The sequence below is a fragment of the Vombatus ursinus genome, unplaced genomic scaffold (assembly GCF_900497805.2).
Source record: "Vombatus ursinus unplaced genomic scaffold, bare-nosed wombat genome assembly UNPS02010394.1, whole genome shotgun sequence".
Classification (NCBI taxonomy): Eukaryota; Metazoa; Chordata; class Mammalia; order Diprotodontia; family Vombatidae; genus Vombatus; species Vombatus ursinus.
The window spans coordinates 1,652,608-1,668,535 of NW_020950172.1; the positions used below are offsets into that span (position 1 = coordinate 1,652,608).

Below are 15,928 nucleotides of genomic sequence, written 5' to 3' on the forward strand. Positions count from 1 at the left end.
TGAGATATCAAGATACAATAAGATAAAATAAGTTAAAAGAAAAAAAGAAGAAAATGTGAAATTTCTCATTGGAAAAACTGACCTAGAAAATAGATCCAGGAGAGATAAGAAAAGAATTATTGGACTACCTGAATGCCAAGATTATTAAAAAAAAAAAAAAAAAGCCTGGACATCTTTCAAGAAATTATCGAAGAAAACTGCCCTAATATATTAAAACCATAGGGCAAAATAGAAATCGAGTGAATCCACCCATCACTACCTGAAAGAGAGCTCAAAATGAAAACTCCCAGGAGCATCACAGTCACATTCCAGAGCTCACAGATCAAGGAGAAAATAGCACAAGCAGTCAAAAAGAAACTATTTGAATATCGTGGAGCTACAGTCAGGATTACACAGGATTTGGCAGCTTTCACATTAAAGAACCAGATTCCCTGGAATATGATATACTAGAAGGCAAAGGAGTTAGGGTTACAACCAAGAATCACCTACCCAGCAAAATTGAATATAATCTTTCGGGGGGGGGGGGAAGAATGGATATTTAACGACATGGAGGACTTTCAAGCATTCCTAATTAAAAGACCAGAGCTGAATAAAAAATTTGACCTCCAAATACAAGATTCAAGGGAAACATAAAAAGGTAAAAAAGAAACAAGAAAAGAAAGCATAAGAAAGTCAATAAAGTTAAATTGTTTCTATTTCTATATGCCAAGTTAATATTTGTAACTCTTAACAACTTTATTACTATAAGAACAATTAGAAGAAGTATATATACACAGAAGGTGTGAATATAAGGTGACTTTGATGGGATGATACCAAAAAAAAACAAAATAAAGAGGTGAAAAAGAAAATTGCACTGGAAGGAGGGGGAAGATTGAATGGGGGTAAATTATCCCACATAAAAGAGGCATGAAAGATATACTGGCAGGGAAGACAGGGTAGGTGGCGAGCAAAGATTAAACCTTACTCTCATCAAAATTGGCTCAAAGAAGGAATAACATACATACTCACTTGGATACAGAAATCTATCTCACCCCATAAGGAAGTAAAAAGGGATGGGGATAGTGGGAGGGGGGGACTGATAAAAGGGAGATTGGGGAAGGCAGTAATCACAAGTAAAACACTTGTGAGAAGGAAAAGGGTAGGGGATAAACAAGGGAAAAATAACATAAAGGGAAATACACAGTTATCATAACTATAAATGTGAATGGGAAGAACTCATCCACAAAACAGAAGCAGATAGCAGAATGGATTAAAAACCAGAATCCTACAATATGTTGTTTACAAGAAACACATCTGAAGCAGAGAGATACACACAGGGTAAAGGTAAGGGACCGGAGCAGAATTTATTATGCTTCAGCTGAAGCAAAAAAGCAGGGGTAGCAATCATGATCTCAGACAAAACAAATCTAATTAAAAGAGATAAGGAAGGAAACTATATCTTGCTGAAAGGTGAGATAGATGATGGAGTCATATCAATACTAAACATATATGCATCAAATGGTATAGCCTCTAAATTTTTGAAGAAGCTGAATGAGTTACAGGAGGAAATAGATCATAAAATTATACTAGTAGGGCACCTCAGCTTTCCCCTCTCAGAACTAGATAAATCTAACCAAAAAATAAACAAGAAAGAAGTTAAGGAGGTGAATAAAATTTAGATTATATACAAAGCACATTACAGTAAATGACCATAGTAATCTAGTATATGGTAAACCCAAAGATCCAAGCTTTTGGAACAAAAACCTCATTCTTTGACAAAAACTCCTGGGAAAACAGTATGGCAGAAACTAGTTATAGACCAACATCTCACACAGTATACCAAGATAAGGTCAAAATGGTACATGATGTACACGTAAAAAGTGATACCGTAAACAAATTAAGAGAGCATGGAATAGTTTATCTGTCAGGTTTATGGATAAGGAAAGAATTTAGGATTAAAGAAGATATAAAGAACATTATAAAATATAAAACAGATAATTTTGATTTATAAATTTTAAAAAGTTTTGCCCAAACAAAACCAATGCAAACAAAACTATAAGGAAAGAAGAAAACTGGGGGGAAAATTTGCAACAAGTATCTTTGATAAAGGCCTCATTTCTCAAATATATAGAGAACTGAGTCAAATTTATTAAAATACAAGTCATTCCCCAATTGATAAATGATCAAATGATATGAACAGGAAGTTTTCACACAAAGAAATCAAAGCTATCTATAGTCATGAAAAATTGCTCTAAAGCACTATTGATCAGAGAAATGCAAATTAAACAACTCTGAGGTACTACCTCACATCTATCAGATTGGCTAATATGGTTTAAAAAAAAAAGGAAAATGTTAGACATTGTAAGGGATTGGGAAAACTGGGACACTAATGCTCTGTTGGTGGAGTTATGAACTGATCCAACCATTCTGGAGAGCAATTTGGAATTATGCCCAAAGGGCCATAAAACTGTGCATTCCCTTTGACCCAGCAATACCACTGGTAGGTCTATATCCCAAAGACATCAGAAAAAATAGAAAAGGACCTAGTTGTACAAAAATATTTATAGCAGTTCTTTTTGTGGTGGCAAAGAATTGGAAATTGAGGGGATGCCTGTCAATTGGGGAATGGCTGAACAAGTCGTGGTATATGATTGTAATGGAATATCTTTTTTTTTTTTTTTTTGCTTTTTAGTGAGGCGATTAGGGTTAAGTGACTTGCCCAGGGTCATGCAGATAGTAAATGCCAAGTGTCTGAGGCCAGATTTGAACTCAGGTCCTCCTGACTCCAAGACTGGAGCTCTATCCACTGCACCACCTAGCTGCCCCTGTAACGGAATATTATTGAGCTATAAGAAATGATGAGCAGGATAATTTCAGAAAAACCTAGAAAGACTTACATGAAGTGATGTAAAGTGAAGTGAACAGAACCAGGAGAACACTGCACACAGTAACAGCAACATTGTAGCAATGATCAACTGTGAATGACTGAGCTCTCCTCAAGGATACAAGAATCCAAGACAATCCCAAAGCGACTATCGGCCTCCAGGGAAAGAGCTGATAGCGACTGAATACAGACTGAGGCAGGCTGTTTTCCCTTCCTTTCTTATTCGAGTCTTCTTGTACAAATGACTAATATGGAAACGTCTCACATGACTGCACATGTCTAACCTGTATCTGATTGCTTACTGTCTCAGGGAGAGGGGAGGGGGGGATAGAATTTGAACTTGGAATTTTAAATAATCGCAAGGTAATGGGGGGGGGGCACTAACAGCTGCAGGGCCTTGTCATGGTGAGGCAGGAAGGGATGGCTGCCCAACAGGAGGACGTGCCCTTTCCATCGCTTCCCTACGACCCCAGACAAAGCCATCAGAGTGCTGGTATCCGAGAGCTTCCCTTGCATCTCCCAGGAGCTGCCCACTGGGCTATACCCCCATGTCCCTTGGGCTGGGCTCTCACCCGGTGGCAGGCCCTATGTTCTCTCTGGACAGCAGCACCCACACGAGGCCTTTTGGGAAAGACCAGGCCAGCTTCACTCTTTCCAAGTCTGGGAGGTTTGAAAGCGAGGTGCTTGGTGCCCTTGTGGCCAGGTGGGAGAATGGGTGTCCAGGCTGGAGCGGGAAGCTCAGGGCTCCCTCTGCATATAGCAGGTACTTACTAAGTGCTGGTTCTATCTTAAGGGTCTTGGCCAGGAGTTAGGTTGTGGCTGTATTTACCTGCTGCCTGGGGCCCTAGGTCTGGAAGGGACCTTGGAGAGAATCTGCTTCAGTATCTTCACTTAACAGATGGGGAAACTGAGGCACGGGTGGATGGCTGGTGGTTATCTTTAATGAATCCATCTGGGTTAAAGAATCACAAATGTAGGGTTGGAAGAAAGCTCAGAGGCCATATAGTCCAAGCCTTTTGTGGGGCGGTGACTCGCCCAAGGCCACACGGATAGTGAGCAGATGGTTTCTGGCTATCCGCTCTTTCCTCCAGTGCAGAGGGGAATGCTACAGAGGAGCTCAGCCAGATGTGTCTGGCTCCCCAGGACTGAGAGCTACAAGGGCCTTGCAGTCCATTTTGCCCAATCCCTCGATTTTACAGATGAGGAAACTGAGGCTCAGAGAGACGCCAAGGGAGGGTAAGTGGGGGGTGGCATATGACAGAGTGGGTAGGGTGGTAGAATGGTTGGGTCTGGGGAGAAACAACAGGGAGGTAGGAGAGCCTGGGGGTGGGGCTGAAGGCAGGGAGGTAGGAAAACTCGGGGGGGGGGGGGGGGGTTTAACCCTGCCTCACTTGGCCAACCAGCCCTACCCCACCCCTACCCCCAGGGAGGTCTGGGTGGGGCTGGCCCTCAGAGTTGCCATGGTACCATCACATTTCCATCCCAGGTGATGGTCAGCAGCCAGGCCTGGGCTGGGGAAAGGAAATGAGATGAGGTCTCTTTCCATTCCACTAATGGAGGCAGGCAGGACTATTTTCCTATTGCTGCAGGCAAAGGGACGGACAGACTGACAGATGGACAGAGGGACAGACGCCATCCGTGGGTCAGACACATGAGTGCGATTAACTGGAAAGGGGATGAAACACAAGCCCTCTGCTGGCACCCATGGGTGTCTGTGACCTTTTAAAGGGCCCTATAAGGGCTTTGAATGCAGAGCCAGAATGAGGGAATGACTGGGGACCCCCGCAACGGCCCTCGAGCCAAGGGCAGGGACCAGCTCATGTGGTCTTTGTCACCGAGTATAGAGTCTGCCCCTAGGTTGCTCGGCCATGAGGCCTGGAGGACGCCGGCTGAAGAAAGGACCACAGCCCTGTTCCATAGGATGACAATGGCAAAGTCATTGCTTTACAGCTGGAAGGGCCCCCAGAGGCCAGCTCGGCCAACCCCCTCTATTGAGAAAGAAAGGAAAGGACTTGTCCAAGGTCACTTAGCTGTTGATTGGTAGAGTTGGGATTTGAACCCAGGTTCCCGGACTCTTTCTGCAATACCAAGCTGCCTCATTTATGAGTAGATATCATGAAACATTTATCCCACAGTGACTTGGGCTAGCACAGAGGAGCAGAGCCTGGGGGGAAGGATGGAGCCCGCCCAGTGCAAGCCCTGCAGAGAGAAGCCAGGGGCCTCAAGGTATGAAATGATCCTCTGCTTTGGGAGCCTGGCCTGAATCGTAGCTGGGTTCCCACCTGAAATGCGATCCTCACCCGCTCTGCTCGTCACAAAGGCTGCTGTACCCGCCAGGGCAGGGGAGGCAGGATAACATCGCAGGCCCGCTGGAAATCAGGCTCTTATATCTTAACGGTTTCACGTGCTTGGCCAGCCCGTCTGCGGTTTCAGGATTTTTAAAAAGCCTTTTTCTCCCAGGATGGATGCGCCGTAGGCCCTGGGATGCTGCTGAAACAGTGCCAAGCTCTTTCAATCAGCTGGTCCTGATGCTGAGCCAGTCTGCTTCCCTCTCCCCCAATGACTGTTCAGAACCTTGGGGCAGGTGCCAGGCTCAGAATCGGGGTAGCCAGGCCCTTCCTCTCCTGGGCTTTAGTCGCCTCATCTGTATAATGGACTCAGTAGTCTCAGGCCCTAAGGGTCCACAATTCCTTCCTCAAACAACTTAAAAGTAACACACCAAGTGAAGTGCTGTGTCCAATGGGCAAAGGGACTGGAATGGGGACAGCGACTTGGGTTTGACTTCTGGCTTAGCCATGTAAGAGCTGAGGGAGCTTGGGTATCATGTCATATGTGTGCCTCTGTTTCCCCATCTGTAAAATGGGGGTTGGAAGGGATAGACACAGGATTATTGTCTGCTCTGACCATCAAGGTAGCTCCAAGCACACTTTCATCTACCCCCTCTTTGTGTCTAGGCACTCTGACATCCTTGGCTAATTAGCTCTCTGTCTCCTGAGCAGACAAATTTCAAAAGCAGCATTCATGGGAAGTTTTATGTACCCGTATTAATTATAACCTGCATTTATACGGTGGTTCAAGGGTTACAGAACCCTTTCCCTTCAAGTGTGTTTGGTTCCATTTTACAGGGGAAGAAACTGAGGTTAAGAGAAAGTAACGATGATTAAAACAATGTTCTGTGTGTGAAGGCTGACAAAGCACATTCTCCGCACCCACCTTTCCAGGGAGGGGCCACAACTGTTATCGGTCTTGTTTTACAAAGAGAAAACTGAGGCTCAGAAAAGTCAAGAATTATCGCAATGGCTTCTATTTCTTTTGTGGTCTGAGGCTGACAAACCCTTTTCCTCGTAACAACCCAGGAGGGAAGGATGGAAATATTAGTCTTATTTTAGGAAACTGAAGCTCAGAAAGCTCAATGACAGCAGAGGGTCTATTTTTAGCCTGCTTTGGGGGTCTCCAAAGCGCTTTCCTTGTAACACTATTGTGAAGTTGAGATAGGACAATGGAGTGAGTATCATTATCCCCATTACACAGACAAGGAAACAGGCTAGAGAGGGAGTGACTTGCCGGGCTCACAGAGTTGGCCTTTTTTGATTCCAGGGTTCATTCTTGAAGGACACCGGGCAGCCAGGCTGCTCATGGACAGCCCCAGCACAGCACCGTAGTGGAAGACCTAAGGATTGGGGGTCACTTGAAGAAAGTAGCACGTTGGCGCCAAGTCTTGGTAATTCCCAGACAGGCCGTGTGCCCAATGGGCCTATTCTCTTCCATGGATCGTCTTTCTGGGCATTTCGAAGCCGAGAGTCTCCAGGCTGGCGTGGGGGATGGATTTCAGTCTGCTCTTTGTGAACACGATTCAGTTCTCACTCGATGACTGACAATCATCCTTCACCAAAGCAATGCTCAAGATGGGGGGGGGGGGGGAGGAGAAGAGTGGAACCACCCCGAGTTTGCACACTGCCTCCCCCTGCGCCTTCCCCCAAGGTTCTCCCAACTCAGTGACTGGTAAAACTGAATCCAGTTCAGTCACAGTGGCCAGAAAGCCTGGAGTCAGGATGATCTGGGTTTGAAGCTTGCCTCTGACACGTAGGGTCTTAGGAACTGAGATGAAATTGCGGTGAATGTGCCGATCTGCCCTGGAGGAAGGAGTTTCCCATGCCTATGAAGTCACAGGCCCAGATCCCAATTAAAAAGAGGATACAGGTCATTGTCAGAGTGGGGATTTCCTCTCTCTGTCACACAGCCAAAGGCCTCCAGACCTCAGCCAGTGAGGGACTTCCCAAGCTAATGTGGTCCAAACCACAATCCCTCCCTCAGCGGCCCATCCTCTGGGGACATGAGCCTTTGCCCTCAGCCCATCATTGGGCCCACACTTGGATCTCCCCGGTGAGTGAAGCATGGAGGTCCCAGGAGAGGCATCAGAAGAGGATATGGACAGAGGGGGCTTTAGGCTAACGTGGGGGAAGCAAGCAAGATGGCCCCGGGCTGGGATTTCTCTCTCCAACTTCCAAGAGGATCTCATCGAGCTCTCTGCAGCCTGCAGCTAGCACAGGGCTAGGCTCATAGTCCCTGCTTAAGAAATGCTTGAAGATTGATTACAGAGGCATGGCCCCACGGGAATCCCTCCTCTTCCTCTGCAAATGAAGGAAGGGGCTGAATTCTGGGGTCATCAAGGCCCCTCCCTCTCCAGCGCACACTAGTCTCATGGTGAGAACAATCTTACATTTCTGTGACACCTTGAGGCTTGCCAAGCTCTTCACATCAATTATTTCATATGCGCCTCATTCCTCAAGTGCTTCTGGGTGACCTCCTTTCCCTTCACCTCCCACCCTCCCTCCGCCTTGAGGGTGCAGGGTGGGGATATTTTAGAAAGGCTCAGTCTCCCCAACTCCCTCCAAAGGAAAGGAAAGACCTACTCTCCCTGGAATACCTAAATACCTGGAAACTTAGCTCCTGGGCCACACCCTGTGGCTTCTCAGCACGAGATTTTCACAGGCTTATGCTAACCAGACAGTGAGAAAAGAAACAGGGAGTCTCAGCCCCAGCAGGTAGGGTGTCAACAGAGCAGCATGACAGAATATCTGTAAAAACCCAAAAGGCTCCAACCAACACCCAAGATAATAGATCCTGGCCCTGCAACTCACTACCAGCCTGAGGCTGGGCAGTCCTTGGCCTATCTGGGCTCAGCTTCCTCATCTGTGAAACGGGCAGACAGCGCTAGGCCCTTCTAGCTTCATTTTTGTGGAGTTCTTCCTCGAACAATTTCTTAAAGGCATAAAATACATAGGATGACAAAAGAGAAATTCTATGGAAATGCAGCCATCAAAATAGTTTTTAAATAAAACAAAGGCCCCATTCTCGATATAGAGCCCCTGACTCATTTGACAAACAGCTTTGGTAAGGCAACACAACGGAATGATCTTTTTAGCCTGACCTGTGACCTCACGCATGGAGAGTGAGAAATTCCCCCCTGGGGGGCAGGCTGGCACCTGCTTCTAACTCTGAGAAGTTGGACGAGGTAGCCTGGGGTTGGCCAGGAAGGCAGGACGCGAGCCGAGTTTTGGTGACTCCAAGGTCAGCTCTGCCCACTGCGCCACTCTGCCCCAGTTCGTTCAGTAAAGGATGTCGGACGCCACAAGGATCATCTCTAGATGCCCAGGGGTGACCTCTAGAAAGGCCTAGGAGGAGCCAGAAGAAATGGATTCCATTTGTCCAACGCTTGGGCGTTCGACCACCAAGACCCGCCAGAGACTTACACAAAGACAGACCGCCACGCTTGAAGCAGGAATAAAATAAGAATGAAATATGTGGAGAAGGTGGGGGTGGCCGTCTCGGCCGGGCTGGTGCGGTGTGGCAGAGGCAGCAATGCCAGCCTAAGCAAGGCCCACACTGAGTGCAGGGCACACGCCCTCAGACCCCCTGACACATTTCTCTAATTAAGAGCTCCAGTTTCTCTTGTGTTTTACGTTTTCCAAAACATTTTCCTCCCAACAGCCCTGGAAGGGAGGTGGTGAAGTCATTGGACCTACTTTACAGAAGAGGAAACTGAGGTCCAAGGGAAAGGGGTATGGGGAGGACATTGGTACCCACCACAGGCAGGCAGACAAGCACTCAATGAACCAGGGATGCCCCCAGCAGCCCCAGGGCTTTGGACCAAGAATGGGCTTCGGAAGCATTGCTCAAGTTGCATTAAAGTCGTGGGCCACGGGCCCCTGGATTCTCACAGACTCCCCTGCTGGGGCCCAAGCTCCAAGCACTGTCAGATTGTCCCCAAACAGGTGGAGTCCGCTCTGTGAGGTCCAGCCCTGCCCCCCCGCCAGCGGGTCGGCCGTTGGTGACGAGTACCCAGGAACAATGGATGACAAAAATATCTGAAAAGATTGTGTTGGTCCTAGAAGTCTGATCTCTTTGAAAGGGAAGAAAAGACCCCACAGGGTCGATGCTGGAAGGGGCCCCAGAGGCCAAGAAGAGGAGGAGGCAGGATCCTAACGCAGGCCCTGTGCCTGCATCCCAGGAGCAGAGGCCAGCTGGCCTTGTGGATGCTGCCATATCTGCGTGCTTGGCAGGACCCTTGGTGAGCAGGAGGGACAAGAGTGTGGACTGGTCACAGGGCCTGGGGGAAGAGCCCCCCAAGGCCTGGAGAATCCCTGAAGCCAACGAGACCCTACCACTCAGTGGCTTAAACGGGCCAATTGCACAAGAGCCGATGACAAATGGCGAGGAGGGTCTCCCATAGATCTGGGCCCCCTTCCTGTCCAGCAACCAGCATTGGCCCCCACCCCAAGGGAAGCCTGGGTAAATCTGAAAATCACAAGGACTACCGGTAGGGACCTTGGGGCTCGTTTGGTCTGATCCAGACTTAGGATCTCCTCTACAAAACTCCCAATAAGTAACCAGTGACAGGGAGCTCACTACCTTTCCAGGAGAACCCTCTACTTTGAGGGCAGCCTGCTAGTAATGGCCCCTCCCTACTTAGCTTTCTGTTTCTCTTCTTTCCATCCAGCTTCCACATGGCTGCCAAGATAATTGTCCTAAACATACATCTGACATCACTCACGTGTTCAAGAATCGTCCATGGCTCCCTATTGCCCTATAGGATTTAGGATAAAATACAAAGTCCTCAGCTTGGCACTTCAAGCCCTGTGCAGTCTGGCTCTAGCCAGCCTGAGGTCCCTTCTAGGTCTGGACTTGGGGCCCTAGGACACAAGGGTGCCTTGAAGCGCTGCCTGGGGGCCCCATGAGATGAGGGACTCTGAGTGCAGGGAAGGACAGGTCCCTGACAACAGAAAAAGCCCAGTGTGCACATGGGATTTTGTGCTGTACCCCACTTACGTCTGGTGTTCTTGGGCTGCATGCCCCCCTTCCCTGAGAGCTTCCCTGAGGAGGGACCGAGTGCCCCAAGATCTTCCCATGCCCGAAAGCTTGGGGGACCTTTCCCTGGTGCACTCGCCCACCCACTGAGAGGGAAAGCACAGAAATGACATTTCTCATCATCCCTGAATAAACTTCAGTCTCACGTAAGCCTCATCCGACTTTCTTCTTTTGTCGGAGGGGAATCAAAACACATTATTGGCGAAGGAGAGTTGAATCAGATCCTGGTTGTTTCCTCTGTGCAATGACCTCAGGCACACTACCTGGGCCTCCTGAAAGATCTAATCCATCCTTTCAGGGCTTCCTAGAAATAGTGATGAAAAGACCCAGCCCGCCAGGAGAGGCTGCTGACTGGAATGATCCCCCAGCCCACATGCCTCTGCTTCTCATCTGGGCTGCTCCTGGCTGGGCTCTCCCTTCTGAGCTGATGGTAAGAGGAGGCAGGATGGGCCAGGAGCCAGAGGACCTAGATTCTGGCACAAACTCCCTGGTCACGTACCCTCCGTGGGCCTCAGTTTCCCCCTCTGACTTGGTTGGACTTGGTCTCCGAGGATCCTCCCAGGTCTAGACTGGTGGTTGTGTTCCTCTCTCCCATCACGTCGCCCAGTGGGGACATTCTACCACGGGCTCAGGGAGATGATACTACTTAGTGGGCGGCAGCCTGGACTGAAAGGGGGAGCTGTCTCCAGGCGGTCTGGCTCGGGGCCACTCACACACAGACTCACAGACCCCTCAGAGCCAGAGGGCATCTCCCAGGGCATGTCACCTTCCTGCATCTTTATAGAAACCCATTGGCTTGCACTTAAACTGAGCTCTACAGTGGACAAAGTACTTTCCCATAACCACTTTGCAGGACTGTGAGTACTAATATTGTGTCCATTTTGCAGATTGAAGATCTGAGGCTCACAGCTAGTGAGCAACTATGGGGATTCAAACCTATGTCTTCTGACTCCAAAAGCAGCTTTCTCCCCATTCCAAGATGGCGCCTCTCTCATCGCGGTTATCCAGCAAACGGGGAAGGCCTCCAATGATGAAGCCCTTGCCTCTTGATTCAGCCCCTCCCACTCCCGCCCAGCCCTGATCAGTGGACTCCTTTCCCTTCGTCAGTCCCATGTTGCCCCCGTGACCTCCATCCTCATCTTCCTCTTCTGCATTTGCTTCACTTGAGCCAGGTTCCCGCTAAGACACGTGCCAAGAACTGGACACAATGTTCCCAGACTTGCAGAACCCCTGAGACCATCTTGTCCTCCTGTACTTGACCAGGAAGGCCTTCATCAGGAACCCCAACAAGGGGGAGCTTCTCATCTCCCAAGGACCCACTGCCCTCTGAAGGGGCTGAGCTGAAATCTGCCTCTCTCTAGCTCACCCTCGCCCTGGGTCCCCACTGCTCCCGATTCGGCCCTTCACACCTAATCCCCTTTCCCCATGACCACCTTCAAGGCCTTGCCCATAGCAACCCTATAAGCCTCCTTTTCTGAGCTACCCAACCCCCAATCCCTCCCATAATCCTCTGCTAACAACCCCAACACCAAGGCGGGCCAGGAAGTGAACCCAAAGTGATACATTTGAAAAACGGAGACCCCACGATCCAAATCCGATCTCCAGTGCTCTTTGGCGACAGCCCTCCACCTGCCTCCAGGTGGCCCCCGCCATGGGCCCCAGCTCAGAGGCCCTTAGTAGGGGGATGTGTGCCTTGGGTGGAGGAGGACCAGCTGGAGGCAGAAGATTCCAGGGTGGTTTATGTTAGGCCAGCCCTCCTTGGGTAAGGGCTTAAGGGCTCCCAGTATCTAAACACCCCATAAGTCAGCAGAGAAAAATCAACAAAAGCCTGACTGGCTGCCCTGTAGAAGTGGGATTAGCTTGGATCTGCTTGGCCCCAGGAGGCAGCCGCAGAAGGCAGGCACAGAAGCACTGGTGGGAAGTCTCAGGGGCCGGGGTTGGGCTCATCCATGTGCTCTTGTGTCCCCTGACATAGGGGGAGCTCCCTGAGGGCAAGGACTCCCAATTCTCTTTGCATGGTGGACACCTGGCAGAGACCCCGAGCCTCAGTAAATGCTGGTTGATGGATGGATGTTGCCGGAGACCTAGCACCGGTGCCTTCCAACCCAGACGCCAGGGTTTGCACAGAGCCCTTTCTTAGGGTCAGGGTACTTTAGAACAGGAAGGTGCCGTCTGCCCATTTTACAGATGATGAAACTGAACCCCAGAGGAGTTGAGGGTCTTGGCCAAGGTCATGTGGCTAGGCAGGGACCATGCCAGGATTGAGAAGCCTGGTTCTAAATCTCATGTCCTTTTCTGGTAGAACGTTCTGGTAGGATGCTTCTTTGTTCTGACCCAAATCCTACCAGTGGCAGGAGGCACAGCGGGAGGGCACTCTCTCTCCCAGTTAGGAGACCCCTCCCTGGGCAGGTGACACTCCCAGGACCCGAGGTTTCTGGTGCTCCTGATGACAATGGCCAAAGAAACACCAAACGACCACCCCTTCCACCAGCAGCCTCCATATCGTGCCCTTCACGCCGACGGCAGATTGACCTTCCTGGTGCCAGAGCTGGCCACGTCATTCCAATGCATAGACTCAGCCACCAAGCCAAGACCACCCTCCTGAGCCTAGCATTCGAGGTCCTCCACAATCTGCTGTTAACAGGGCCTCCTCACACATCAAAGGTTCTGGCTCATCTGGATTGAGCCTCATCCAAAAACCCCTCACGGCTTCCTCTTCGCAGAGCCTTCCTTCCCACGACTCCTTCCTCCCATCTTCACTCATACACTCTCCCCATGCCTCCAGGCTCTGCACAAATGTCACATCTTCCCCCAAATCCCTCCTCAGCAGCGCCCCCTCCCCCAGACCTCTCCTCCACCTCGTCCCTCACACACTGATACCTTTGGAATACTCTTAACGTGAACTGCGCTTCTATAGGACACTGCAGATGGTCCATACCAGGCGTGGGTGACCACATCCCATCTCCCCACACAGGACCCCCCTCCCCCAGTGTTGGGCCCTGTACACAGCTGGTGCTTCATAAGTGCCTGTACAAAACGCATCAGCGAATGAATCGGTGCCTCGCTTACCTTATTATAGTACTGCACCTGCACCGAGTGCCACTGGCCATCACTGACGCCTCCAGGAACCAGAGGGGCCACCGTAGTCCTTGTCTCTCCTGCAGGACAGCAGACACTTGTTTGGGGCTTGGTCTGGGAAAGGGTGGGCAGAGGGCCTGAGAGCGTGCATTCATTCATCACCATCCGCCAGGCAATGGGGCCAATGCTGGGGGAAAGGGGTGGGGAAGTACAAGGAGGGCAGGTGGAGGTGGGGACCAATGACCCCAGGGAGACCTTCCAGTCTGGCCCGCCCATCTCAGAGGAACACTGACAATGGAAGGGCATTCGGGTTGGGGGCGGGGGGGGGGCACTGAAGACAAGGCTCAGACTCAGTATGGGGGGTGGTCAGCCTGGAGAGAACTGAGGGACCACAGTGGTGTGGGGGGGGGGGTGGAGCGGGCGGAATGGCATGGATCTGAAAAGCTGACCTGTGGCCAAGGGATTGCATTTGTCCTGAGGCCAGAGACAGAGCTAAGAGCAAAGCGGGGAGGTCACAGGAGTCCTAGGATCCTGGACCCAGAACTGGGTGGGGCCTCAGGCCAGCAAGCCCAACCTCCCCTCACACCCCCATTTTCAAGAGGAAGAAGCTGAAGCCAAGGGAAGGTAAGTGACTCACTCAGGGTCACACAGCTCATGTGAGATGCAGGATTTGAACCCAAGACCTCTGACTCCAGAGCAGTGCCCCCCCAGGACAGACCAGTTCAGCGTGACAGAGCTAGACAACCAGGTTTGAGCCCCATTCCCTACTCATCAGCCAAGTAACCTAAGGCAAGACCCTTCTCTTCCCCGACTACCAGGCTCCTCGTCTGGGTATTATAGGTAATTCCTACACCGTCTCCCCCTCAGGGAGGCGAGATTTGGGGAAAGTCCTTGGCAAACTTAAAAATTCAACAGAATAGATTATTATCACTATCATTATTAATATTAATATTGTTGGTGCTTATACTGCAGGAATTCCTGCCCAGGCAGGATGCCCAGTGGAATGGGCTCTCCCATCAGTCAGAGGCTGGAGCTGCCTCTCATAGGTACCTAAATGGGGATACAACAGGACATCCATCCTGGGTTGCTGGGAGATAAGATTTAAAGTGCCAGGCTGAACTTCAAACAGCTCTAAGCTTTTTGTTATCTTTAGTATTGTTATGCAAGCTTAAGGGCGGGACGGGAGGGGGGCACGCCCACTGGCCTCCCTCTGTGCTCTGAAATCCTCTTGGCTTTAATGAGATTATTTTATATTAGGATCCCCAGGAGTTTGCCCTGAAAAGACCCTCTTCATCCTCCCTGGGATCCAGACCTAGACAATAAGCCCATTAGCAGAAGTCTTCCCGCACAAAGGCCTGGCTACATATTAACTGGTCAGTATCCCACAGTGTCAGAGTCCTGGATGGGGAGCTCATTCACTAGGCTCCTCCATCACACCAGACAGATTATGGTCTTCTGCTCTGGCAGCTGGTGAGAAATGGAGACTCGATATTTACAGTGTCTCCCACACTCGAAGAAGATGTGCCCGGCTTCTCCCTGCAGTGGACTTCGGGGGGCTGACCGTGGGGAAAGCCAAAGCCAACAGGCCCAGGGAGGGGCGGGGCCCCCAGGAAGGGGAGGGGCGCACCTGCCGAGAAGGTCAGCTGAATCTGCTCTTCAATGATCTCCAGGGCCAGGAAGTCATGCTTTTCATTGAATCGGCCATTGTAGAGGAGAAGGGCGTTCCTTTCTCTGGTGGCAAACCTAGGAGACAGAAGGAGGAGGTGGAGAGGAGCCCGGCCAGGGGGCTGAGGTGGAGGGAGCTGCCTGCAGGAGGAGGCACCATCCTCACTGGGGACCAGAAGCACTCGAGGGCAGGGACTCTTCCTTTATGTCTTTACATCCCTAGTGCTGAACTCAGCGCCTGTCACATGGCAAGTGCTTCCTAGATGCCGGCCCACTCGAAACTGGAGATGCCTTGAGTGGCCATGGTTCTAGTTCACAATGAACTCTCTGACGGGGTGGGATGAGAGGGTCGCTGACCTGTCCAAGTCCTCCCCCTGGCCCGGAGCTCCTCAAAACCAATAGGAGGGTGTCCGGCATCCAAAGGTGCCTTGGGGACCCAAAGGGCAAGACCACCCAACGAGGACGCAGTTTCCACCAGCACATCAAGTCCCCTTTCCTGCGTGCAGGAGTGGCTGGTCTTCATGGGAAAGATGGCAGGGGCCTTGTCCCTGGCGCAGAGCCAAGGCCCTTTCCTCGGATCATGGATTTCCAGACCCACCCTCCTGCCAAGCAGTCGAACAGGATGCCCGAGCACCAAGAGCTTCTGGTTTCCCCTTAAAATGTTAAAAACTCGACTTTGCCAAGACCTCTGCAAAGCCCTCAGAGCAGCAGAGCTGCTCAGTTCTTAAGGGAGTGTACTTTTCAAAACAGTAGGACGGCCTGTCAGTGCTTGTCAGACTTTGAAGGGGCCCAGGTCCCTCTGTGGAATCTGTTCAGTTAGGTAGTATATCACAGAAGGTATGAACTGGGAGGGCCTGAGAACAGGGGATGTCAGAGCTTGGAGGGGGGGCCTTAGAACAGGGGATGTCAGAGCTGGGAGGGGCCTGACCACAGGGGATGTCAGGGCTGGGAGGG

At 50.6% G+C, this 15,928-nt stretch overlaps 1 protein-coding gene across 1 annotated transcript in view; it reads right to left on the reverse strand.

The window, feature by feature from the left end:
* The window catches only part of CELSR1 (cadherin EGF LAG seven-pass G-type receptor 1), a 153,895-nt gene that overhangs the window by 51,616 nt on the left and 86,351 nt on the right, over positions 1-15,928 (reverse strand). Inside the window, exons 4-5 of the mRNA XM_027854281.1 lie at positions 14,937-15,052; positions 13,301-13,389 (exon numbers count right to left, since the gene is read on the reverse strand). Of these exons, the coding sequence (XP_027710082.1) occupies positions 13,301-13,389; positions 14,937-15,052 (205 nt within the window). The remainder of the gene's footprint in view (positions 1-13,300; positions 13,390-14,936; positions 15,053-15,928) is intronic.